This window comes from Pezoporus wallicus, unplaced genomic scaffold (genome assembly GCF_028554395.1).
Source record: "Pezoporus wallicus isolate ANWC-B61680 ecotype Strahan unplaced genomic scaffold, APGP_CSIRO_Pwel_v1 contig_8110, whole genome shotgun sequence".
Classification (NCBI taxonomy): Eukaryota; Metazoa; Chordata; class Aves; order Psittaciformes; family Psittacidae; genus Pezoporus; species Pezoporus wallicus.
In genome coordinates, this window is record NW_026641787.1 from 130,001 (window position 1) to 156,375 (window position 26,375).

Below are 26,375 nucleotides of genomic sequence, written 5' to 3' on the forward strand. Positions count from 1 at the left end.
TCAACTCCTTTTAGCTTTTGAGTAACCAATGACAATTTTAGACTGCACATCACGCTCTGCATGAAAATGACCTTTGTACAGAGTTTACCATGAAGTCTCTGCAATGTTCAAAGGAGGATTTTTCAGCTGAGTGTGAATTGACCAGTACCCTCCATTTTGTGCTGGCTTTCTGCATGGAGGGGAATTTTCTCTGCGGTTCCCTATTGTAAAGAGGCAGATCCAATAGGCATAAGGCTGCTGCAATTCTGTGGGACTGATGCAGAAAAAGATTCATAAAAGGAGAAATGAAAAGCAGAATGGCTTTGAGAGCACTAAGTAGGTATATAAGTTTGGCAGAATGCCATTCCCTGAGCAAGAACATCAGAATCTCTCTTCAGATTAAAAGAGACGAGGCCTAAATCATGTCAGCAAGCAGTACAGTCTGACAGCAGCATCTCAAAGAGTTTAACACCATTACCCTACACCAATTTGGGTCAAAATTCAGCAATAACAGTGCCAAGGAAGGTCACCACCTATGAAGAGTTTACCACTCAGGGACTGCTCAGGCTCAGCCCTGCTCGATCTCATAAATTATCATCACAGAAAGAGGGCATAGTTGCAACAACATGCCTACTTAAAGGAGCCATGTGAACAAAAGTTTTTATGCCTGCAGCACACACATCTCTAGCGTGCAGCTCTATCCAGTGAGGATTTTCATCAAGATATACAGCAAAAGCTACTGTGTCTTTGTTCGGCTCTGCAAGAACAACCTGTTGGACTGATGAGTAACCAGGGACTGAATTCAACCCTGAACATCTGTAGAGAAACTCCAGATGACATTCAGCAGAAACAACAGTGAAAGGACTTGCTATCTAGAAAAGCTGTGACAGATAAAAGCTTTGTTTTCAGCAGCTAAGCCACATACAAGTGGCATGGGAATAGTTCGTTCCAAAAACGCAAACCTCTTATTACAGAATTAACAGTGCAGCTCCACTGACTTGTCAGTGATAAGACGGTAAAATTTATAAGGGACAACAAGTCACTAAACCATTCAGCACTGTTGCTTTTGTCTATCCTGCCATCCAGAGCAATGCATAGCATTCAGGCTAACCCTCTGCATGCAGACAAACTTAACTCTTAGGAATTGGATTCACAGAACAAACAAACTTTCAGGACTTTCTAACCAACAACAGTTTGTAAGAAATGCTCCAGACTAGGATGGTGCTTAATCTCCCTGAAGAACCTGGGTCATCTTCCAAACATGACAGAGCTGTGCAGCACCATGGGAAGCCTGTGCAACAGCGGTCCCAAAAAGAGTAGCATGATACTGCGCAGTATTGTGAGAATAGAAAATCACAAATCTTTTCTGTGCTGGAAGGGTTGGTGTGGAGGACTAGGGTGGGGGGAAGCACCTCCTTCTGTTTGCCCACCTCCTCCCTTAGTTTCCAGCTGGTCAGATTTGGCTGAGGCACAGCGATTTGTCCTGCAAAAGCACTGCCCTGTTGTTTCAGGTAATGAACAAGATGGCACTGGGTTCTCATGCTCTTCCTCTACCATGCAGTACTTTATCTGTCCTTTCAACACCCCTTTTGCTCCTTAATACCTTTCCCACACAGCTCCCCCCCCCTCAAGTCTCAGAGCCACACTCACTCCATACCTTGTAGCTGCTCTCCTTTCCTCTGGCACTTTGGTAGAAAGCAGAAGGTGCGTTAACATCCAAGGGAAGGAAGAGAAGGAGAGCTCAACCTCTATCAGGCTCCTCCCTGCAGTGACACTGTGCCACATCAGTAATGCATCCATGTGTGTGGACGAAGACAGGCAGGAGTGGGCATGGGGACAGAGGGAGAGGCATAGAATAGTGTATCTCACAGGACAGAGTGGGGTATGAACAATTATCAGTCTCTAATGTTGGAAATATTTGGTACACTGCATATTTAAAATGGTGTCAGTTCAAAAGGACCTGCCCTTGCTGCTGCTTCAGCCCAGGCTTGTTTAACAGCTGAATAAAGGAGGGTACTGTCCCACAAAAAGTGCAAGTTCTACCCAAATAAGGAAAACAGAAAAGAGCACAGATCTGTTAAATGAGTTAATTGAGAAACCATAATAAGTCCGTTGAAAAGCATATCTTGAGGAACAAGTGGCTGAAGACATAAAAACACATAATAAAATTATTTTCAAAGACAACAGAAGCAGGAAGACTGCCAGAGTGTCTGTAAGGCTGACAGATGATTGAGATGTAAAAAAGAGTGCTCAAAGAAGATAAGGGTGAAGCACGAAAGCTAAATTAATTCTCTGCATCTATGTATCTTCTGTGAGGACGTAAGGAGGTCCCCCACTTGGGTATTCCTGGCAGAGAAGAGCCAGGAGAACTGTCTCAAGCTGAAGAACTGGAAGACAAGATTTAAGGACAAACCAGTAAACAAACATGAGTATATCCAAGGGTTCAATATTTTAGAAATCTTGACTGAAATCTAAACTGAACATGAAATAATAAAGGTTGAGCAATTAAACTGTGGCATACAAGGAAAGACCTAACACTGTCTCGGCACTAGCAAAAAAAGCAGCAAATGCAGTGCCATTTTGAGGGGATGCAGGGTGCAGAACATCTAACTTCTGCATGTCTAAAACTGCTAGAAACAACTATAAATAAAAGAATTACTGGCCATAAGAGAGAAATAACATAGCAATTGCCCCTCGGATAGCTTTTGTAGAAGGAAGCCATAATGCACAAATCTGGTTGAGTCATTTGAAGGAGCTGAGCATGTGGATATAGGTGATCACTTGATATAAAACATGCATTTCTAAATCATTTGTGATAAAATATCTCACCGAAGACTCTTAAAAAACCTCCTAAGCAAAAACCTCTAAGAATAAGAGAGAAGGTCCTATAGAGGATTAACAACCAATTAAAAGTTAGGAAACAACTTGAATGAGCTGTTAAACATATTTCATAATGACTTGGGAAAAATGAAATGACAAAACCTACTGATGAGAGAAAAAGTCATGGTAATAAAAATTAAAACTGCTCAGAGACTTGCAGGTGGTTTTCAAAATACTGTTGAAATGCAAGATGAATCTCAGTGCTGATGACTGCTAAGTAATGGACATGGGAATAAACAACAACTATATGAACACAGCAGTGAAATTAAAATTAGCAATTCCCACTCAGGAAAGATACCTCTGAGTTGCTGTGGATAGTTCCATCAAAGCATCAGCTCAGTGGAAGAGTAAAAGGCAGGTTTGGAAATGTCAGGAAAGCGGTAGAGAACAAAACAGAAAGCAACATCATGTCACTGTACAAATCCCTGGGGCGTCTGACTACTTGTATCTTGAAGTCAACAGCTAGTTCTCATTCCTCCATCTCAAAAACAGGGAGCGTAATATTAGAAACAGCAGAAAGAAAGTAGTTAAGGATGACCAAAGAATGGGAAATTCCTGAACAAAGAACAAATTAAACAGACTAAGATGCTTCACCCTAGGGAAAAAAAAAAAAATGTTGAGGGGGTAAATGGAAAATCAATGAGAATAGAAAATAATGAAAATCATGGAAAAGGCAAACAGGAAATTTTTATCCATTGCTTCTCATAACATAAGCACTAAAAGCTCATTCTCAAGAGTGTCAGGATTAAGGAGGCCCTAGCGGAAAAAGCTTCACTTTGTACTTGCCTTGTTCTAACCCTCCTTTCCCAAACTGGTGTTGCTGGGCACAGCATCATTGACTATGTGGAACTGTAACCTGTAACCTGACACAATTCATCCTTTCCTAGGAAACACAGTACTTCACAGAAATCACCACAATGTGCTAGTCTAAAACAATTGGTCCAGCAGCAGTCAGTGGCAGTGCTCCCTGTGCCCATTACCCTTTGCTGAGGCAATAATCTCCCTAGAACACCTGTTAGTCAAAACAGGCTGTAAATTATGAAGCCCTCAAACCAGTGATGGGTAGAAACAATGAGAATTCCCTCTAAAAAGAGGATAATCCCCAATATATTTTGCTGAAAAAAATATACAGGTGTACAGAGCAGGGAAGTATAAGAAGAGGTATAAGCAGCTAGCCCTTGTCATGTTGCGAGAAGTTTTACATGTGGCTGTCACTGTACACTTCAAGAATATAAACTTCTGTACAGGCAGGTGGGACAGCAATCCTCACAAGCTTTTTGTTTTTAAGCTATGTTCATCCTCATGCTTTGTGAATGGCCTGACACATTACATTACATTACACATTAGAATGACCTATTTTCTCTTTTTCTACCATGATGTGATCTAATGGGCCCCCCAGCTAGAGCGCTGCTCTAAGCTGTCACTAATGCTTGCTGCCTGACAATGTCACAAAACACTGTCTGACTCCTGCTATGTATCCAGAACTATTCCATGGTAATATTAAATCGATTTAATGTTGAGCCATAAAAGACATGGCCTTCTATACCTTACACAAAAACACTCAATAATGGCAAGCTCCAACAATGAGAATGGATAGGAAATAGGATAGGAAATAAGTCTTTTCTTTCTTCTATATACTCCTGTCACAGGTATGGTAGCATGTTAACTTCCTCATGATGTGGAATACATGTGTCACAGCGTGTTGAAAAATATTAAGAGACATCCAGGTATCTCAACCATAATTAATGGAAACAAACCTTATGGGAAGGGCATTAGACTCCATGCTTCCATGTTTTAGCCAATCTCTATTAGACAACTGGATAAAGCCCAACCCAGGCAGACAGGTTATCCCACATCTACCGGCTGCGTAAGTCTTATGTCACCATCTACTACTGGCACAATCTGGACGGGATAGTTGAACCATGGCTGTGATAGAGTCTGGGAAACCCTGGAATAAAAAAGCTTGATGCAGATAAACTTATACCTGCTTTGACACTTAGGTGACTGACCCCCAATAGTTGTCTCTGCAAACATCTCTGCAAACTGCCTAATACCATGTCTGAAAAAATTTTTAACAATTTCTTGCTGGGTTGGAATTTTCAAGAGAAAATACTTTTTCCAAGGCATTTTATTCCCTTCAGTTTCTATCTGGGAAGTATGGGAGCAGCCAGAAAGAAAACAAAAGGGAAAAGCAAAAATGGCAAGAAAAGGAAAAGGAAAAGAAAAAGGAAAAGGAAAAAGGTTTTTTTCCAATCAAATATACAAATCAAATATTTATCCTGCTCTGAATTGTTTGGGTTGAAAACATATGAAAGATTAAGTGGCTATGTTTCATTTGTCCTCAAATTAAACTACTTCCCTGTGTTTTTAATTAGTTTGCCTCCAGAACGTATCATTGGCAACAAGGGAAACAGAAGTCAAAGTGCAGAAACAAAGGAAATTTCAGTTGTTATGTTTTGTTGTAAGTAATAATTCAGCATCTGTGGATTCAGAAGCATCAGGGCTATAAATCCACATACAGCTGAATATTATGAATGGAAGCTGTCTGGTCTTTCCTGATCTCCCATCTATTCATGTTCCCACATTCAGACAAGCTCCATATACAGCAATTCATCCTTTCTTGCCACTTTGCTTTCTCCAAACAGCTGCTCAGGCTGTCCACAGTGACAGGTCATTAGTGGGCAGTTATTTCTTTCAGGACTGAGTGCACAGGAGTGGCAGTGCTATAAAAGCTTCTCTGCAGAGCTCCATGAACTGATCTGGGCAGAGCTCTGTCCCAGTTTACTATGCTTCCTGTTAGCAAAGAAAGCTGTTATCTTGAAAGCTCTACACCTTGTTGCTCACCTGCAGCAGTCCTGTTTGGTTATGTCCTAGGATTTTCAAACAGCTCTGTCAACAGCATTAGCTGCAAAGCTGTTGCTATTCCAGTGCTGGTCTTGTCACCATCACCTTCATAAACCACATTCAGTTTAGCTAGTACGACTACAGCCTACTGTGCTTGCACATGTGGTATAGTTTATTCAGCCAAAGGTGTGAAGTCATTTCCCTTACAGGAATAAGCTTTAACTGTAAGAGTAGTGTTCTAATTCTACAGTTGTATATGCACTAGGAGAACATACAACTGCCTGGTACCATCAATGTAGCACCATTCAGTACAAGGAGATGTGGCTTTAATCCTGAACAACAATGCTAATTTGCTATTTATTTGATTCACGTAACCTTTCACATCATTCTGCTAATTCATCTTCGAAGATACCCCCTACCATTTCAGCTGATAATCATCTCTGTACTTCTCAGATATTTTTCTTTGGGAATATATTGCTATGATCCTCTAGTTTCCTATTCTAAAAAAGTACTGGCAAACTCAATGATATTTAATATTTCCTTCAAAGCCTTACAAACCTGCCAGCTTTCCCTTTTATGTTCCCCACCCCATAACTCGTGATTATTGAATTATTAGTGTCTCACTAGCAGTTTTTTGTACCTAATCAGTTAGGTTCTCTACCTCCTGCTTTGTAGGGTGATTACACTGAGCCATGCTTGTGACATCCCAGATTATCATCTTGACAGCCATTACAAGATCGCAAGTACTGAACAGTCAGAGAGCTGACTGGATTTGCAGAGGAGGAAGGAACAGATTACAATGGAGAAAGGGAAGGTTTGACTTCTTTTCCTTTACTGCTAAACAATTCTCCTGAATTTCCATAGATTCCCTTTAACTGCTGCATTGCTGCCTAAAAGTCCAGACAGAAGCTACCTTACAGCTTCTGTGTTGCCAGCTGCTCTGAGGACACATAGCCAAAGCATGTCTGTATTGTGCAGTGCTTTGTGTCACAAGGTTTTCAACTTAGACCCACAAACTGCTTCTTAAGGGTTGGCAGATGAGACCAAAGAATATCCAAGTCACTGTCAAGGAACAGCACCACACAGCAGTTTGTGCCTTTGCTGTGAAATCTGGATGAATTTGCAAGCCAAAGAAGGTTGGAGACCACAGGAAAAGGTGAACAGAATACGCTCCTCATAACAGCACTTTCTCAAAGCTTGTCGTACATTTATCTTGCCTAAGAGCTAAAAAGGATCAGCTACTCAGGGCAAGAAATCACGTATCCCACATCTCGACCTCTGCTCTGGAGCCTTCCCCAAGCAGGACTAATTTCTGGTCACCCTCAGCACTGAGATAGATCTAAAACACCTTTCTCCTTATTGCTCTCTTGGGAGCCAATACTACATCTTTCAGAGACTCCTAAGAAATAATCAGTTGATCTTCACCATCATCTATACCACAAACTGTTCCAAATAAACCAGCAGCAAATTTGGCAAATCTGCCTTTATAAGACATTGGGCTAATTCTTCTCTACAGTGTTCAAATAAACAGGTGAAGACAGAGAGAGAAGTGCTGCTACTGGCAGAGAAAGGAGCCTCTTCCCTGTCTTTACAATTTATTAGCATCCCTTCTGAACACTAACAGGTAGTAAAATAAGTCCTAGAGGCTATTGGAATGGGACCTTGTGCAGCCTTGAAAGTTGAACATATAAAATTCAGGAGTCAGACATCTCAGCCACTATAATGATAGCTAATTTTGTCATCACATTATTAGAATTTGAACTGTAGATAAGCTAAGCAGGGGCTGCATGCCTATCAAGCCAAAAACAACATGGGCTGCATGAGCTGCTGATTTTTGTCTTTGCTGCATGGAAGAGGGAGGGAAGGAAGCAAAAGAAAGACAAAAAATACTCCTCTTCAGTGATTTGAATTCAGTGCTAGAGTGTTTAACAAAACATTCCTTTCCAGGATTTAAATTCTCCCTTTGATGAGCACCTACTGACTATATTTGAAGCTAGAGAAAAGTAATCTCATTCTTTATTTCTTCCCCCTCCCTGTGCTGCACCCCTCTAAACATGCCTGATTAAGCCAGACAGATGATGCGCCCCTGATCTGACCTGATCAGGGCTCTGGAGCTGCCAAAGTGAACCTGCTGTCTCTCTATCAGACAGAGCAATAAGGGGTCGGTAATACAGCTCCATTAACTGCTTCCCACAGAATGAATTTTCTCTGACTGCTCCTAAAGAGCAGACACTTGAGGAATGCCGCCTGATGGGAAGTTGCTTTGAACAGTCTCTTTTGGCACAATTGTCGAGCAGCTCCTTCTCAAGCCCTCCAGACAAACAACTAAAACATGAAAAATGTAGCCACTTCCTTCTATGCTACTTTTTAAAACATCTCTTACCTATCTACCTAACTGCTCTCAATTTTTCTCATCTTTTCGTGGTAAGCCTCAGCACTGCCTGATATGTGTTGCTGATATGCAAGTGTGTGGTTATCAGAATAACAATCCTTTTTCCTCTGTGAATGTGCATTATGTATGCAAGGGATCTGCTTTTCTGTACAGGTGGAGTTTGTCCTTTTTGGGTTCACAGAACTTAGGGTCGTGACAGACTGTTATATGTACCATATCAATATATAAATATACCAAGTGTGTTTAGCATATTGGCACTAATAGGAGGTTCATTGGAGATTAACTGGATATAGATCAGAACAAGTGTAAGAATGTACACCTCTGGAATTTATGCATGTGTCCATATATCTGCTCTGATGCAGATATAGCTATGATCTTTGGCCCCTGAGAAGATCTACTCTTAGTGAAAGACTGCAGTTGAGAGGAACCAAGGGGGTGTCAGATGATGTTTGTACTCTCTGAAATCCTACAACTACTCACCATAAAACTGGTCTTCATTATAATTACAAGAACCTTCAACACCTTTCTGAACCACACCAGCTGTGAACAGCTCCAGGGAACCATTCTGCTAGCAGCAAGTTGGATGGAGAACTGTAATTCTCAATTACACAAAAGACAGGGATGTGGTGTAATATTTCAGACACATTTCCTATCAGGAAGGACTTTCCAGAAGTCACTTCCAAAGCAAAGAAGTCAAACAGAATTAAGAATCTGGTGCTGTGAGACTTGATTAAAAACAACTGAATAACCACAGACAATAAAACCCACTTACAATTACATCCAGATACCCACATACAAGGAAAGCACTTTGGAGTATCTAAATATGTGTAAGAATACTCTAAATTCATTATCTCCAGCTTTGACTGCCAGAGAGAGATTTCCAGAAAAACCTATGGTATCCAACTGTTCTGTAAATCTGCGCTCTTGTACTGTAACTAAGAGCTCAGCAATTCTGCTGTTCATACAGGTCTGCATATGAATACACACTGCATGTGAACGTGAATTCATTACATTAAGACATTAATCCAATCTGGTAAAACCAGTTTTTAATCTATATTGGACACTACTTACAGCAATACATTTCAGTGGGATATGTGAACAAGACGTTAAGAAAATCTGCTAGTATATTCTTCTGGGTACATAATACCATGTTTCAAATCAGCTACTGCATGTTTCTTTATTTGGGCCAGCTGACAAAATTTTCTGTAAAATGGGAAGAAGAGCAAGATCAGTGACGAAACTACTATTTTTCTTGGGTTTTTTTTTTTGTGTGTCGGATTAATCCTGGCAGCACAGATAATTGTGCAAAATCTGTAGTACTAAATTTACATCGTGTGCCAGCAGATGTGATTTTGCGCAAAAGTAGGACTACAGTTAGCTTGGTAAGAAAAGGTAGTGTTTCTTTGTCCTTTTAACCATAAATCTATATTTGCATCTATCGCATCTGTACAAGTTGGGATGTTTACCGAAACACCTGCCTCATTTCTTTTCCCTTACATATTTTTCCTCTCCTTTTGTGCTTTTATGGAATAATGAAATATAGAAGTCTAGTTCAACTTATGTTTAGATATGATAATCTACACACAAACATAGGAAATCTGATAATTAGGTTCTCAGAGCCCTCTTATCCTGCACATGTTATACATAATTTCAGCTCACGGACATCTTTGTTCTGAGAAGATCTGATACACTTCATACACAAAGCTTCACATTTAAGTAAGGACAGCGAAACTGAAATGCTGCTAGTGGCATCTGCCATGTGGTATAATGAGCAGTGCTGTGGTATCTTCGTTGCATAATGTCACCAGTTGCATATTTAACTTCTGAGCCTCTGTGTTGTATTAACTATGTTTTTTCTGCTTAATGGATCTTCAGGCTCAACTTCCATTTAAACATGAACCGCTTACACAAGGCCTAAGTGCTACAAAACAGCTTTTCCATAAATTAAAGTCAGCCCATGTCCATCTTCATTTGGGAATGCTTCGGAAAGGGTTTTAAAAGCAATCGATTACAATAATTCATACATTTAAAGATGAAACTCTAACAGTCAATCCAACTTTTCTTCTCATTATAAGGTAAATGTGAATGCCAGCTTGTTACTGTTCCTGGGGTTTGTCTCTGCACAGCAATTGTACCATTTTAAGTAGAAGTGTGGCACATATTTCATGTTTGCCTGTGCATTTTTTAGTTCATTTGGATTTCGATACCTTTGAAATTAAAGTGCAGCAGCAGCTCCTGAACGATTTAACATGTACGCAGTCTAACTCTGAAGTAGGAACAACTCTTTCTTATCTTCATCCAAAATTGAGTTATATCACATTGGAATAGTTTCTCATCATCTGGAATAAAAATACCCAGGTCAAACCCTCATGTAGGAATACTTGTTACTGAACTAATGTGCAGGCTCAGACTTAATTAAACACATAGAATTCCCTGCATATAGATTGGACCTGGCATCCTACATTTCCCATTCCTACAGTGTGGGCACCTTCGTGGCAATGAGGCTAACTGAAACCTCACTGCATGACCCTTGTACACACTGTTAAAAAAAATTATGGTCCCACTCCTTCAATGAGCAAGTGATCAATTGCTGCTCTGCAGCAGGGAACTGCACAGCCTTCAGACTATTCAATAGATTGCATGTGGCAAAAAGGGAGCACTGCGCAAAAGGTGTGAATGAGTCATTCGACATTTCAGGTTGACTGAAGTCATTCTGCTACATTTATTTCTAATCTTGATGTGTTATCCACATTTGCATGTTAAGCAGGATGGGAAGAGAGAGATTTAAATTATTTGCTACAATACACACTCGGAAAACAGCAGATTCTGCATGTGTGTGAATGTGGGATTACACGCATGACTGGCTGAATGCAGCATCATGTGAAGTGCTTTTTCTACCATCATACAGGAACAGGCATTCTGCATACAATCCTGAACACATCTGAGCAAAAGTATGTTTGAATATGTATGTGTCTAGGGATCTGATTATAAATGAAAGATGCTCATTTGCAGTAAGCCTGAATGGAGGAACAGGGGTCCCACAAGCATACTTCAAGTGATGTGTGTGTTGCATTTTCTTTGGCAAATACAAATTCAAACAGCTGTGAATGAGCTGGTCTGTGTACAACTGGAGGGTAGGTATGTGTGTCGTGTGCATGTGGGTGGCAAGGAGCACCCATGAGCATGAGCAGGTAGGTGTCAGTCAAACATCATTAGCAGTGAACCACCTACTAAAAGACTGACATAGAAAGAATACATGGCAAACTCTCAAAGTATGATCTGGCCTAACACTATGCTTCATCACTTCTGGTCATACTTCCAGTTTAAAGCTCAAATTTGCAGAGTGGTTGATTTCTTATGGTTCACTCTGAAGTGTGTTTGATCCATTCCTATTTAGCAACCTTAAGTGTTAAGCCATTTCAAAGTACATGCTCACCTCAGAGGCTTAGAAGCCTCAGTTCAAGAACATGGGTTTGAAACTCTAGACAAAGACACTGACTTCACTCTCTTAAGAGCAAATAGCTAGTAGACAAAGATCTCAGTGAAATGCTTCAGAGGAAATATTTTCCAGAAATGAAGAGACAAATTAAAGATACTTCATGACATACTCAAGGTTATGTCACAAGGACACAATGCTTTAAACTGAAGATGGAGCATCTCCCTGTGATTACAGAATCAGTGGGCCACAAATGAACCACTTCTTGAGAAGATGGAGTACAGTTGGGTGCAGCAAACTCAGCTCTGGTATCTTGCCTCAAGATAAAACCAGTTAAGTTTGGTTTTGCACAGAGCTAACAATGTATCTCCATCCAGAGGAAGAGACTCTCAGCATGTCGCATAGGTAAAGGGCACTGCCAAGGTCTTCATTATTATTTTTATTTCTCTGGTGATGCCCAAATTACTTTCCCCTTTTAATTATTAAGATTTGCTTAGTGCACAAAGCACTGCAGATACTCCCCTCTATTCTGGAAGTTACCGGTACCATACTCAATTAAACTTGGTGAGGGAATATAGGACGGATGTTGTCTCTCTCAGTTTGGTAATTTTACTCAGTGCCACAGTTTGCATACAAACCACTGAATGGTTTGTACTTGAATGTACTTGAATCTCCACGTAAAATTGCTTCAATGAAGACAAAAGTGCACATTCATGACATCCATATTCACAGAATCATAGAATGGTTTGGGCTGGAAAGGACCTTAAGATCATCTAGTTTAAACCTCCCTGCCATGGGCAGGAACACCTCACACTAAATTCTCATCCCCTGAGAATTTGCTTTGGTCCCAACAGCTCACTTAAATTGAGAGTACAATCATTCTACCTTTACTTTGTTCTCAGGCTGAGAAATGGGTGTGTAGATATTTAAAGAAGCCAGCTGTTGCTTTCACAGCTGTTCCTACAGTTATGTTCCACAATATATTGCGCTGATGACAGTGTCATCATATAAAAATCATCCAATGAAAAACAGTTGAAAGCAAAAAAAAAAAAAAACCACACCACCGCCCTCCCAGTAAACTGGTATCATATTGACAGTCTGTTGGATTGGTTATTGTGTTTCTGTTACATCTGTTTTCCTTACCTTTTCACTGTCTTTCCTATTCATAAGGCAAACTACTTGAAGCAAACAGTATTCTCCCATATGGTGCAACTTCACAAAACCCAATGGGTCAGAGCCGTTAACAGAATCATACAACAATTAGGTTAAAAGGGATCTTTGGAGATCATCCACTTCAAGTCCTTGCTCATGGCAGGGTTAACTGAAATGATACAAGATGAGGATGTAACCTGATTTTTCTACAGTGACTACTCTAATGGAATGCCAGCCTCATTCAGGCAATGATATAAATTATGTGCATGTCTAGATCAAAGAGATATGAAAAATCATTTAGGTAGAAGATCTGCATTAAATGATTTCAGATTTCCTTTCAATATACATTCATAAGATATTGACTTCAGTGCTACACGCCAATTATATGGCTGCATATTATCAAAACACACACTAAAATGAGGCTAGCATTACAATCATCTGCTGACTTCTGCGTGCTTAATACTCTCATTATGTAACTTTAAAAAAGGATTATTCGTAGATAAAATTCATAAAATAAGGCAAAAGAGGAAAGTAAGAGAAAATTCCAGAGTGGAAAAAAAAAAACACCAAAACCCATGGCTAAGCATTTTGGAAAACACTGTATGTGAAGTACCTAATACAGCCTGCAGGAAGGTGCTTCTCTTCTACGTACCTTAGGAAGTCTGCAGAAGAAGATTCTGAGAGCTGCAAAGTGTTGAAACCATGCAGCGCTCATCCTTCAAGATGCATCATGAATGTGGCAAGGGCTCTGCAGAGAGAAACCTGCCAGTGGCAAGAATAACTTGTCAAAAGACTTAAACAAGGCCCGTGCACTGTGACAAGATTTAACCCTTCAAAACAGGGATTAGTGTATTTTTCTTCCATGATCAGTAGGATTAATTTTATCCAAACTAAATGCATCTAAAAAACCCCTCAAAGCTGCAATTCTGCTTACATATGAAAAAAAAATAACCCTATGATGCTCACTGCACTTCCATTTTCTATTCCATTCTCCATCAGTTTCTTCTACTCACATCTTTTTTACTTGCTATCAGAGCTAAGGAACTGCAGTGTTCAGTTTCATTACTACTGCATATCTTGCTATATCTAACTACAGTAGACTGTCCCTTTTGTCTTGAAGATGAGTCTTGCTTTTTTAGTTTTGTTTTACAAAAATAGTTGTATTTAATAAAGTGATAGTCTTCCTAAAATAAAATATCCCCAAAGCATTCACTGAATTTTGGGATACTGTTTAATTTGCTGCTCTGTCTGAAAGTAGTAGGATTTTGATCATCTCTGCAGGTCAAGAGAAATGTGTTCAGCCCTTTCAAAGCTCAAGTCAATTAGGCATATTGAGATTGCATAGCAGAAGTTGATGCATTCAAAACCACCCCCTTAGAAATGTCATGCTAGGATTGTTTAGACTGAACAGAAGAACTACATTTCAAAAGAACATCCTGCTCAAAAGCTAAAACCCATTTCAAACAGACAAACAAACAATGACAACAAAAAAGTAAAACTAAGTATACCAAACAGAAAACTGTTCAAAAGTACAGTAACTCATTAAGAAAATAACCACTCTTTAACCCATGGGATTCCCAATGTATTTGACAAATCATGGATTAAATTCAAACTCACTCTGTGTATCTGGTATCCTGATAGCCTTCATGTAGCAGTGCTTGGCAGGGGCCACACACTGCTGTAGTTTCTCCCTGTGTTTCTCCCAAATAAAGGATTACAGCCAGTCCTATGGCTCCCCTTTCTAAAACTATGCAGCACTTTAATTAAGAAGCCCTATTATGAACTCTTTTTGCCACTGTCTCACTGAGAAAAACACTTCTCTGGACACCTCTGGTATGGGTTGGGTGAGCTGGTAAACCTGGATGTTAAAATATGATGACTGTGTCCTTTGACCCCACCTTTACCCTAGAGACTACCTCCAGTTTGGCTGCTGCTTTTCCTGACTGTGTATCTCTCCCTTCACCTAACAATGAAATCCATCCTCCAGTGCTTTTCAGCAGTGCACAGCAGGTTAGGAGCAGAAGCAACAACTGCCCAATTAAAATCAATATGTCAGATGTTCAGAAGGCAAAATGTAATCTGCCTGGGCTATCAGGGCAAATGCCTTTAGACTTATGCAATTAGCTGAAGGATAATTGATGACCACAAGCAATCAACCTACAGTTGTGGTTCTCATGTGCAAGAAGTGTGCTAGGGCATATCATTCAGCATTGACTCGGATAATAAGACTTGATTCTCTCTGATACACCTATCCCATCACCTGTTTCCTTAGATGTCTCTTCTAAATTACCGAAGAAATTATATACTGCTTAGAGCGCTCAAAGCAGTGGCTACAAGTGTGCTACCATTCCTAGTGTCTCTGTTAGTTATGGTATACAAAGCATGGTAAAAGCTCTTCGGGTAGCTATGGAGAGGAAAGTAATCCTTCAGTTGTGAGTGGTACCCCTGATGATTTATTACAGTGAGACAGTAATAACACAGGTAAAAGCAGGTGTGGGAAACCTTGAGGCACTACCAAAGAGATAGAAATTGAGCCAGAAAAAAACCCACTCTTCTTGTGGAGTACCAATGGCTACCCAAAGAACTGTTCTGAAACAAATGCCCTGGTACAAAACCTCTGTGAGAGTTCCTTATTCAAACAAGCCATTCACCTTTCCTTCTTTCTACTTCCCACTCTTCATTTACCTTTCTCTTTAGAATGAGAACTTTCTCTTTAGAATGAGAACTTGCTGATGCCTGGGTTTTCTTCTGCTGTGAGTTTGCCAGCCCCTCAAGAACTGATGTGTTTAGGTTTCTTGTGGGTTTTTTTCCTGTTTGTTTTTTTGTGTTTTTTTTTTTTTTGTTGTTGTTGTTTGTTTGCTCTTTGTTGGTTTGTGTTTTTTTTTTGTTTGTTTTTTTGTTTGTTTTTTTTTTTTAATTAAGGCAGCTACTGCATAGTAAATTCCCAGTGGATTATTACCTTGATGTAGCTGTTTGTTTGAGGTGCCTTCCAGGCAGGTGTCTTGTACTGACCACAGGTAGCTACACTGCCATAGAGTCACCTGTGCTTTCTCCTTCCTGAGATTCCACACTGAGGAATATACTTGGAGTAAACCTCTTGCATGTTAAAGCACTGCCTGTTTTTCACAATGAAGACATAACCTCTGTCAGTGCAAAGCATTCAGTGTAAACAGCACCTGAAAGTGAGTTGAAGACTTTCTGTAAAAGAACTAATTAATAATAAACCCCAGGATGCTTAAAGAGCTGACCCCAAGAAGCTCTGGAGATTAAGAAAAGATTTCTAAACCCATTCTGCAGTTGCTTTTTTGTAATGAGTTATTAATTTCTACAGACATCATCTTGTGATTGCTTTGACTTTGTTTTCCACAGTGACCTCAACAGTCAAGGGGAGCAAATCAGAACAGTGCTGAAAAACAGTAAAAAAAAAAATTAATTAATTAGTACATACTATGGAGTTACTTGTCATGTCTGTGCACTTACAGCTGATCTGAGTTTTGCATTTAAAGTAAGGATTCAGTGGTTTTTGCTATGCATGAGAAGCACAGTGTACATTAAGAATTACAGCACTAATTTCAGGGCAGATAATGTATTTCCTGGGAAATTAGAAGTAAGCCTATTAACTAATTTATGAGGCAAATCTTTCTTAAATATGGGTTCTTTAAGAAACTTGACAGTTTGGGTTTGATCTTTTGTATCAATAGCCTTGATAATGGACTGATTAATCCAGATTTTTATTCTACTTAAAGATCACAAAAACTTTGCATTAACATATGAAGATTTTTCCAAGACTTTCTTTACCTCTAAGACACTTTTTATAAAAAAAACTATCCCTTAACAACCCTCCCCCCACCTCACCATGTTTAATTTATTCCTTCAGCTTATGCTACAAATTGAGCTTTCAAGATACCTGAGTTGCCCACAGCTAGAATGGCCCTTTCAAAGTCAGGATCATTGGTAGACAGCAGAGCTTCGACCATCTTTCAGCGAGGATGCTTGGCTTCACTTCTCTTGTAAGCAGAGGGAACCAGCTGCTGCTCTGAATGATGAAACTCTTAATTGTGAGCAGTGGTATCAGCCTCACTGAGAACTGCCTTGTTGTGATGTTGTGGGAAAGGAAGAATATTTTCTTGAACATCATTTAAAGCTAATCTGACAACAAAAACATTCAAAGGCTTTGATTATTGAATGGGCTCATTACAGGAAAAGGAGAAGATAGCATTAAACCATTTAAGCATGTAGTACAGGTGTAATTACTTGGGATACAGGAGACAGCAATGTATCAAATCAGTAGGCAAAGGATGTAAGTGCCACACTTGCAATGGCCTCTGCTGAAGGTAATGACATGATTATGACAAGGCCTATACGATTTTCAGCAATGTAATATTGCATGTCTTTCTACTAAGAATGTCAAAGTACTTGATGACTTTAATGAATTAAGATTCACCTTCTGTTCAAGATGAACTATTTTCAGATCAGATTCAGTTCTCTTTGACAGTAGAGTACATCAGAATTTTTGTTTGATTTGATGGATTTAATCTCAGAGATCTGTTATGCTATTAGGATTACCAAGAAAGGAGAACCTGGCCACATAATGGTTCAACAGTGGTATTATTTCTGTCAGTGTAATGGGAATACAGCTTGAAACTTGATGATACAACTTGAAAAATTCACCACCCTGTCAGAGTTAGAAAGTGTTTGTTCTATCCCCATGTAGAGATCTGCACACTTGGTTGATAGAGGGTTCAGTCACCTTTCTCAGAATCAATGCTTATATATATGTGTGTGTCTGTGTATAAAATAGATATATTGCTATATCATAATAATTTTGACCACTATTTGGGTAGCATACTGAATGTGACAGAGGAATAGTCTGATTTGGTACAGCAAATGCCATGTACGAACGGTCAGACAGAATGCCTCCAGTATGCCATCTTTATTTGCTATACACTTCTGCTTGAAAAACCATTACCAGGGCACATTCATGCACAGAGACAATTTTAGAAGTCTTGTCCACATCGTAAGGTAATCCTAATTTAGACTAAAGGGTTACGGAATGTTTCTCCTGTGCCAGAACTGTAGCTTGGAGTGGCTATGACCTGCAAACATGATGTTATTTATGTAGTTAGTTTTTAAAAATAAGAAAGGAATGACAGAGCGATGAGGGTTAAAGTTTGTATTCTGACGGTTACTGGTGAATTTGTCACGATGATAATAAAAATAAATTGGGGAACTAGAAAGGGAAGTCTAGAGAACATAAGGCATACAGTGCCTCAGGGAAATACTCGTATGTAATTAGTACTGTACACTGCTCTGAAAAGATAGAGCCATATGTAAAAAAGATTACAGAGTCAGGGAGAGGGAGAAAGGATGGATCTTGGCGCTCCAAGAGAGAGAAAAAAGAATTTCATCATGTATTGGCAGACACTGTTCATTTAGGCATTCAAGTAATTTTCTTTTATCCCATAATATTTCACAGCACTGACCTGTGATCTTAGAGCCAAGGTAATTTGTCCATTCTTAGCGAGCTTATTCCTCAAAGGTTAGTCTTAGATGTTATTTAAGTGATACTTTAGCACAGTTCTCTAATCAGCAGAACAGTTAAAGAAATTTAATGCACTGAAAGAACTCAGACCCTTCCAAGATCACTTTTTTCATTCTCATTGTTTCAAATCCTTCTAGAAACAGTATTTACAGTAACTACACTTCTGAGAGAACATTCTGGGCTAAAAGCCAAAGAAAGGAAAGATGCCCTTCCTTTCACCCAGATTAACCAGCTGGTTAAGTCCAAAATCCATGGGACAGCAGTGACCAAACATCAGATGCATTTGAGTAAAGCATCAACCCACTAGAATGGCTGTATTACGGGAATCAGTTTGTGCCTTGAAGCATGAAGGCTTTAGTAAATACACTCATTAGCCTAGCTAATATCACTACCAATTCAACTCACGTTTGTGCAAGTGTCTCTCCCGTCTTTTGAAAAAAGCACTTATTTGAAATTGTGTTTAAAATTAATTGTCACTATAAAATGCAGAAACAAGGCAGCCATGTCTAGTGATAAAAAAAAGATCAAGAATCCAGTTTCCACGCCCAGCTCAGCTAAAAATTTGCTGTGTATCCCTGGCAAGTCACTTCACCTCCCTGTAATGTAGGACACACCTAGAAAGTACAGATATTTAAATGGAATGGGGTACTGAAAGCCAAAAAGCTGCCTTCTCAGGAGGCCTGTTCATTTTTGCAGATTGTCAAGTTAGTTAAGCTAGTATGGCTTTAGTGCTTCTGCCATCTTATTACATCTGTCATTACATTCACGTATGTAGGACTGATTCTAACTGTAAAGCGAGAGAATTCATACTCACCTGTCTTAAGGGCAAATGGGCAAAATGATCTTCAAGAGGCAAAAATGTGTGTAGACATTAGGATGTAATGCTTATACAGGAAAGGCAGCATTACTGTCATTTAACCATGATGGTTATGTACCTCCTTTACAGCTGCTCAAATGTACAAAGAATGGTGGAAAGCTAAGCTGACAAGACTGACTCCTTCAAGGGAGCTGCAAAATAAAGATTTTTGAAAGGTATCAAGGGATTTATGGATACCATTTGCACTGACTGGAATATGGCTTGCAGCCAGCCCTGAGCTTCAGATCAAGTGTGTGATAATCATTATATTTTGTATAGCAATTTGAGGAACTGAAAGAAGACAGAACAGTTATGTTACTCTTAAACCAAAACCAGACTCTGGAGAGAAGGAAGACAGGTAGAGGAAGACAGGGCCTTTTATTATATTGTAAAAACTAAAGAAACTAAAATGAGCCCCAAAGACACAGGCACATCAATTGTTGATAGCAATACTTCATTGCTGGTAAAACATATGGCATTTTCTCAGCCATAGTGGGTAGGCCCTTCTGACTAATATTAGATACTGAACTTGCCAGTGAGTATGTTATGGTATGTATCTTACAGCTCCACTAAGAGGAGAATTTAAAGTGAAAATACTGCTAAGGGAAGAAACACAGTGAAAGGAATGAAGATAATTTCCATTATGTCGGGCAGTAAAAGTAAACCAGAAGAGACTGCCTACAGCAGTAGTTCCAGACGTGTGGCTTAACAGGAACCCCTTGCCTGCCAAACTTTCCTATACTGTGTTTGTGGCCAGAGAGCTACTGTCAAGCTACAAATTGATGGAGAGGGCAAAGTATAACATTGTACAGAGGACATTACATCCGCACTGCTGTTGCAAAAACAGAGGGCACTGGTATATGGTTGCAAGTGTAGAAGATAAGTGTGGGAACAAAAAAACTGCAAATAGGTAGAAGATGACAAAGTTCGAAAAGTGATGTCTTTTATTAGTGTAATGGCTGTAACTTATAAATACCAGACAAGCTTGAAGACACACTAACTTCTGCAAACTAATGTAAGAAGGTGTAAGAGATCAGGACACCCAGCTAACTTGAGCAGAAAAGCCTTTGTTCTCTGGGAGCTGTACAAAATTATATCTTGTGAAAGAACCATTTTGTGTTCTCAGGCAGATCTCTCAATCTTAATTTCAGGACGTGTGCAAAGGGGAGTGGTAAAGATGAAAAATTCAGAATTCAGACAACAAAACCAATCTGAGTTTATATGTACACATTTCACACTGTCTACCAATCCATCTCCAGGTTATTCTGCTTTCTTGATAAAAATGGGAATGACACACAGTGCTATTTTGTGTTTAATCTCTTATCTGTGGGACTGTCAAGTTTGGGTGCAAGAAAGAAACAGGAGTAAGTATCACTAGATAGGAAAGTAAGGGGAATTGCTTCACTGGGACACCACCAGCATTTTTTTTCACTGAGCCACTACTAAGGGAACATGTTTTCTCCGTAACTTTTCCACAACTCATTTCACCACCACATCATCGCCAGGGCTTATGTCATATTCAGAAACCTGGGAGCAGAGGCTAAAGTATGGGCCTCTCCTTCCTTCTACTTACAATTGTAAGACTGCATTTCTAGGTGCATCAGCTACAATCTTCCATGCCAAAACATAACTGGGGTGCAAGCCAACTCTTCCTGCCACGCCTTGTTTACTAAAAACTCAGTCAATATAAAACGTTTTTTCTCCAGACAAATATAAATGTGACAGCTTCTCCTGCTGCTGAGGAGAATTTAGATTATAATTTTTTCTAAGAAAATTTTGTGCTGATAGGGTGCTACTAAATCATGTTTTGGAGACCTTGCTTACAGGTTAACTACAAGACAAGTCAGGCATTACGAACTTTCTCTATGCATGCAAACATACAAGAAATTCAGCTCTATAGCACTCCATTCTAAAGAAACACCCCGTAACACTACCGCGTATTATGCTTACAATGCATTAAAAAGCTTTATAAGAGCATTAAAAAGCAATTGAGGAGAAATTACATTCATGCCTGACCCCTCTTGACCCCACCACTTTCCACTGGAGACATCAAAAGGAGGGCTAACAATGCCAGATATACAGTTGCCAGAAGCATTTTTCTTTCTAGGCATCTTGCCTCAGCTGGAATGATCACACTGGGTGTCTCAGAGACACAACAGTCAGAGCACCCTTAAAGTTGCTGGGAAATCTGGATATTTCTTTGTTTGTGCTTCTGACTGAAAAAAAAAAACAAAAAAACAAACAACCAAACCACCCTTTTATTATTTTTCTTTCCTCTGTTCCAATAAATACCCGCCTTCTGAGCACAGTCCTGGTACTCCCACTGACAAGGATTAAAACTTGATGCACCTGCATCATAAAGGAAAACACATGAAATCTTGAGCCTTGCAGCTAAGCTCTTACTTGCTTAACTCTGCAGAAAATGTGATGTTAATTTAGCCAATGCATCTACCCTTAAAACTTCATAATGAAAGAAGCAAGCAGCCAAGCAGATCTGTACCTTTGAGGCAGGTAGTTGCACTCTGCTGTTTCAGGATCTGTGTTGAGACAAAGCAGTGGGGAATGTCATGAGTCTCATAACAAGATAACCCACTCGCCTGTCTTCAGCGCAAGAGCTTAGCAAGGGCTTAAGTCTGCAGTCATGTGGGACACACAAGTCTTCAAGGCATCTTCATCTCTCCCTCATGAAATGCTGGTAATCAAGTCAGCAGGGTGAAAACCACAAACCACGCAGGAACTCAGAGGCACAGCAGCTTACCAAGTTGGGTGTGGGACTCTGCTTAGCATGGTTTTACTCCACTACTGCAAGGGTTACAGTTGCTCTAGAGCAGTTTCTCTGCATACCACAGCAGTTTGCTGCTCCAGCTGCATGTCATGTGCTGGGGCACCCCATAACTTGCTCAACACTCATTTAAAATATCCCTCTGGAAAGCACTGGTCCCTTTGGACACAAGTAGTGATCTCCAGGAGGAAGCCATTGAAGGTCTCCTAAAATGTGCCGCCTTCTCTAATAGAGGGTGACAGGTGTGGTCATAAGCTACTTACATTTAAACTTGTGGGGCACCTCTATTGCTGCACATCCTGTTTGATGCGACGGAGTCCATGGGTGTATACATACAGTGCACCCACGCAAAGATGTGCTTGTATCTCTATAAGGTAAGACAAGCAAATACAAAGACCACCTTGTGCCTGTGGCCAAGGGGGAGTGGATACAAGAAAGATTCCAAGATTACATCAGATTCTGTGATTAGTGTCACCTCAGGTTCTGTCTTCAAGATGTGAGAAAGGAGGTATGAAAATCTAATTCTTACAAGAACACAAAAAAGGCACATTTGCCTATTCAGTTACTGCATCAGTTTAGTCACTAGCACGGGTTCACCACGGGAAGCCAGTGGCCTTGGACAGACTGACTATGGACTACCACCAAAAGCAATAATGATTTGTCTGATCAACAGTGGTGTTACAGCTCTTTCAGATGGCAAAATATTAATGGATCACATAAATACCATCAAAACAAAAATAAAACTGTAATTATGGCTTTCTCCTCGAGTGAAGAAAGGCTGAAAAGACACTGCGGGGTTACCACACTAACCACTCCCTCACACCCCTGCTAGCGCCTCCTCCTAACACCCTCACCGAAAACGGCAGGGGTCTCCCGTCCCTCGCAGCAGGGGCGGGAAGCCAGGGAGAGGTGGTGTTTGAGGAGTGATTGACAGCCCCTCTGAACAGAAGCACCCTATGGGGGAAGGAAGCGTTGGTTGGAAGCACTCTGATTGGATGAGGAGAGAAAGGGGGTGGATGCTTGCAGGTGATTGGCAGAGGTTACCCCGCAGTCACTGCTGTTGAGGCTCCCTGAGGAAATAGGATGCCGAGGTCTTTGCGGCGCGAGTCCTCCCGTGTCCTCACGTATGCCAACCCTATTGTTCATTAACTCCACACACTAATTACACTGGGGCAAGAGTTACCCTGCCCTATGCCCATCTTGTTGCTGCTGGGGCCTGGCCTCCTGAAAAGCTGTTTTCCTCCCACCTTATCCCTGCCCTCAGAGCTCTAGTTTTTCCTCCTGCCTAAGGGTTGCCAGATTAGAGCAGGGCCACTGGGGGAGAAGGGACATGGGCAATTGGAAAACCGGTTCCTACTGGAGAGCAGGAGATCCCCTTAGGAAACACAGCTAGCCCTGGCCCATGGGCTGCCTGGTACTGAGTTTCAGCCATTAGCACCAGGCATTCCAGAGAAAAGTAAAGGAATTTACATCAAGTGAAATTTCTACCTGCAGCCATCACTCTAAGACCAGTTAAAATCATAGCCTAGAAACATAACCTAAATTCTGTCAGCTGGACTGCAAGCCAGGAAAGGACCATTTGCTGTGGCTGAAACAGATTCATAAATGACTTGAGTTCTTGAGTCAGTGAGGTCCACATATCCTGATTTCTTGAAGACAGTTTTCTTCCTTGTTTGAGGATCTGGATGGGATTCCCTTTCCTTGAGTATGGTTCAGATCTTGGCGAAATGGTACATTATTTTTTCAACCTGCAGCTCAAAAGCAGCTGAAAAAAGTTTCAAATCCTAATTATTGATGACTTTGAACAGCACACAGATTATTTGGGTTCTGTGTCCCTCAAAAGAGCACAGGTATTACAAATAGAAACAGGAAAAATTTTATTGTTAATAGTGAAATATCTAATATTGAAAGATGTGTTTTTAATAATATCTTTTGTCCAAAAAGTTACAGAAAAGGATACAGCTGTTTTGTGAATTTCTATTAGATTAGTCTTTTGCCAATTTTAATGGTCTAAGTGCTTTGAACATGAAATGTTCTGATTTTTCAGCTTAAACAAGGTCTTCATCTCAAAATTACTTTGAGACAGAAAAAGGTAAAGCCACCTTAAAATAAAGAAGAATATTTTGGGCAAAACACAACTCTCCATTTGGCCTAAGATAAAATACTCTATTAAGCTAAAAGTGTTTTTTGTTTTGCATTAGAGGTGTCAATCTTGTAAACAAACTGAAAGTCAGTTATATATGCAGCATTGTAGCACTAATCACAAAGAACTGGCTCAAGAACAGAAACAAAGAATGCAAGAATTAAATGTTGATGTCTTGTCAACTAAAACCAAGACCTAAACGGTATTCATTTATATGACATGATTTGTCTGACATTAACTGACAAACAAAAGCAAAAGGAAATTAATGCATGACTATATTGAGGCTTCAGGCCGTTTTAGTCTCAGTGGCTTAATTTGAATATTATTTAAATGCGAACATAATTTTATATTTCAGTTTGGGTTTGGTTTTGTTTTTTTTCCCTCCCCTTGTCAGATGAGGATCTTTTAGGCTACTAACTTGTTTTAGTTACGATTCAACTATTTTGACATATTTTATGTCTAGCACATCCTACTATTTTAATGTCTTGAGGTATTGGATAAATAACTGCAACTGAATATATATATATATATATATATATATATATATGATTTGTTGATGGTGAAGTCCTGTGTAGTATTGACCCCAAAATACTTGTAATGCTGTGTCATTGTAGTATATTCGTTTTTCACCTCTGAAATATTCCTGAGCTCCCCCCGTGAGAGGGAAGTATATGCTGGTATTGTTCATGTTGTTCTTTCTTTTCTATTCATATAGAACTTCAAGCTTTTACTCCTGAACTTTTCACCATTTACTAAAACTAAACAAACAGAATAAAGAATCATAGAATCAAATCAAAGCATGGCCTACCCATCAAAATCCTAGACCTACAAAAATCAAAGTGAGGGGGGACCCAGGAAAGGAAAACATACAGTAAGTTTTGTGTTAAAGCAAGTTATGATTGCAGAAGGATTATCTAATAGCCTTGTAAAACAAAGCAAATCAATGTATGCTGCTATAAACTGATGTCACAGTGCAGCTCTGTGAGAGAGGGAGAGAGAAACATACAAAGGCAAAAGAGGAATCTCATGATTGTAGTTTTTAATAGGTTCATTGAAACACATTATAAAATTGGCTTCTCTCAGCAGGAGAGAGACAGATAAAAATGGACTCCATTTGAAGTGCAAACAACAAACAGACACAGAGAGTTGTAAAACATAAAGCATCCTCCTCATAAAGATTCCACTTTTTCTCAGTTCCAAGTGTTTGCAACTGTCTCTCCCTGTGAAATCTTAATTAAACCAATATATTTCTCATCTAAGTCATTTGAAGATGTATGTAGTTTGATAAAAAGGTTAATTAGCTCTATTCTTTAAAAAATTTAAAAGGTACCATTTTGATCTTTTGCTTGAAATTCATGCCTGTCCTTGCATTAAAAGAAAATATCCCTGTATCTGTACTGTAGTAGCTGGCATAAGTGGGTCTGTGGGGAGGGGGCTCAGATGGAAAACAAACACATTTTATGAATTTTAATATTTTTACCTTTTGTTCTCATAAAGCGTATTATAGATTGTCTCCTTTCTTGAGGCTGGGTGTTTGTCAGGGCCTGAAATCAAATTGATACATGATGAAGGCGGACCTTTCTCTGATGACTCAGCTCAGAATTGCACAGAAATCTACCCAGCCTGATGCTAACTAATAAAAGGAGGAGAACAGGAACATCTCATTGAGCTGTGAAATAACAATTCACAAGCATAATCTAAATCACTTGGAGGCTGCATTCCCTTTTTATGCTATTACTGCATTGACTAAAATGCACCTTGTATTGAGTATACCAGTTGTGAAAGGTGACATACCCAAGGAGATCAGTCTAGGAACACTGTTGTTACAGTTTAGCAGAGGAATTCACAGACAAATGGAAGCTCTTAATTCCTTCATCTCTGTGCTTGTTTCACCTCTGTTCTATTGTTTAGAGCCCTTCAACAAACGTGTAAACACAAGGGTTGCAGTAGATTGACATGAGACATTTCCTTCCCTTCTCCCTAGCTGCAGATACTGGCCTTTTCTTGTAACGTAACTTTCACTGGATCTGACATTTTCATTTGGATCTCATTATAGGTGTGATCACAGCAGCACCATAAGTCAGCTGAAACTGTGGTTTAATAGTTGAAAGTGTTAGGTTATGTTTAAACAATCTTACTGGAAAAAAAATTATCCATTTTTTCTTTTACTTGCTAGTGCTCTATGTGTTCTTGGTAGACTCTGCATTGTGAAACACCTAAATATGGTGTTTTCAATGTGTAAGTGTCAAAGCACTTAACTATTGTGGCAGCTATTACTGAGTAGAAGCATGCAACTTTCCTTCTAGTTTGGTGTCAAACTGTAGTCCTGCTAAAAAGAGAGGCTACTCTTATTCTCTGCATTTTTCCTT

The 26,375-nt window shown here is 39.7% G+C and overlaps 1 protein-coding gene across 4 annotated transcripts in view; it reads right to left on the reverse strand.

Annotated features, from left to right (window-relative positions):
- GRAP2 (GRB2 related adaptor protein 2) overlaps positions 1-26,375 on the reverse strand; it is a 110,673-nt gene that overhangs the window by 20,128 nt on the left and 64,170 nt on the right. The window contains exon 1 of one of the 4 annotated variants that reach the window (XM_057425360.1): positions 1,637-1,737. The exons of 2 other annotated variants lie outside the window; for them this stretch is intronic. In XM_057425360.1, coding sequence (XP_057281343.1) covers positions 1,637-1,695 — 59 coding nt within the window. In that variant the 5' untranslated portion in view covers positions 1,696-1,737. Of the gene's footprint in view, positions 1-1,636; positions 1,738-21,581; positions 21,732-26,375 lie in introns of those variants that run through there. One more of the 4 variants, XM_057425362.1, reaches the window with a different exon arrangement.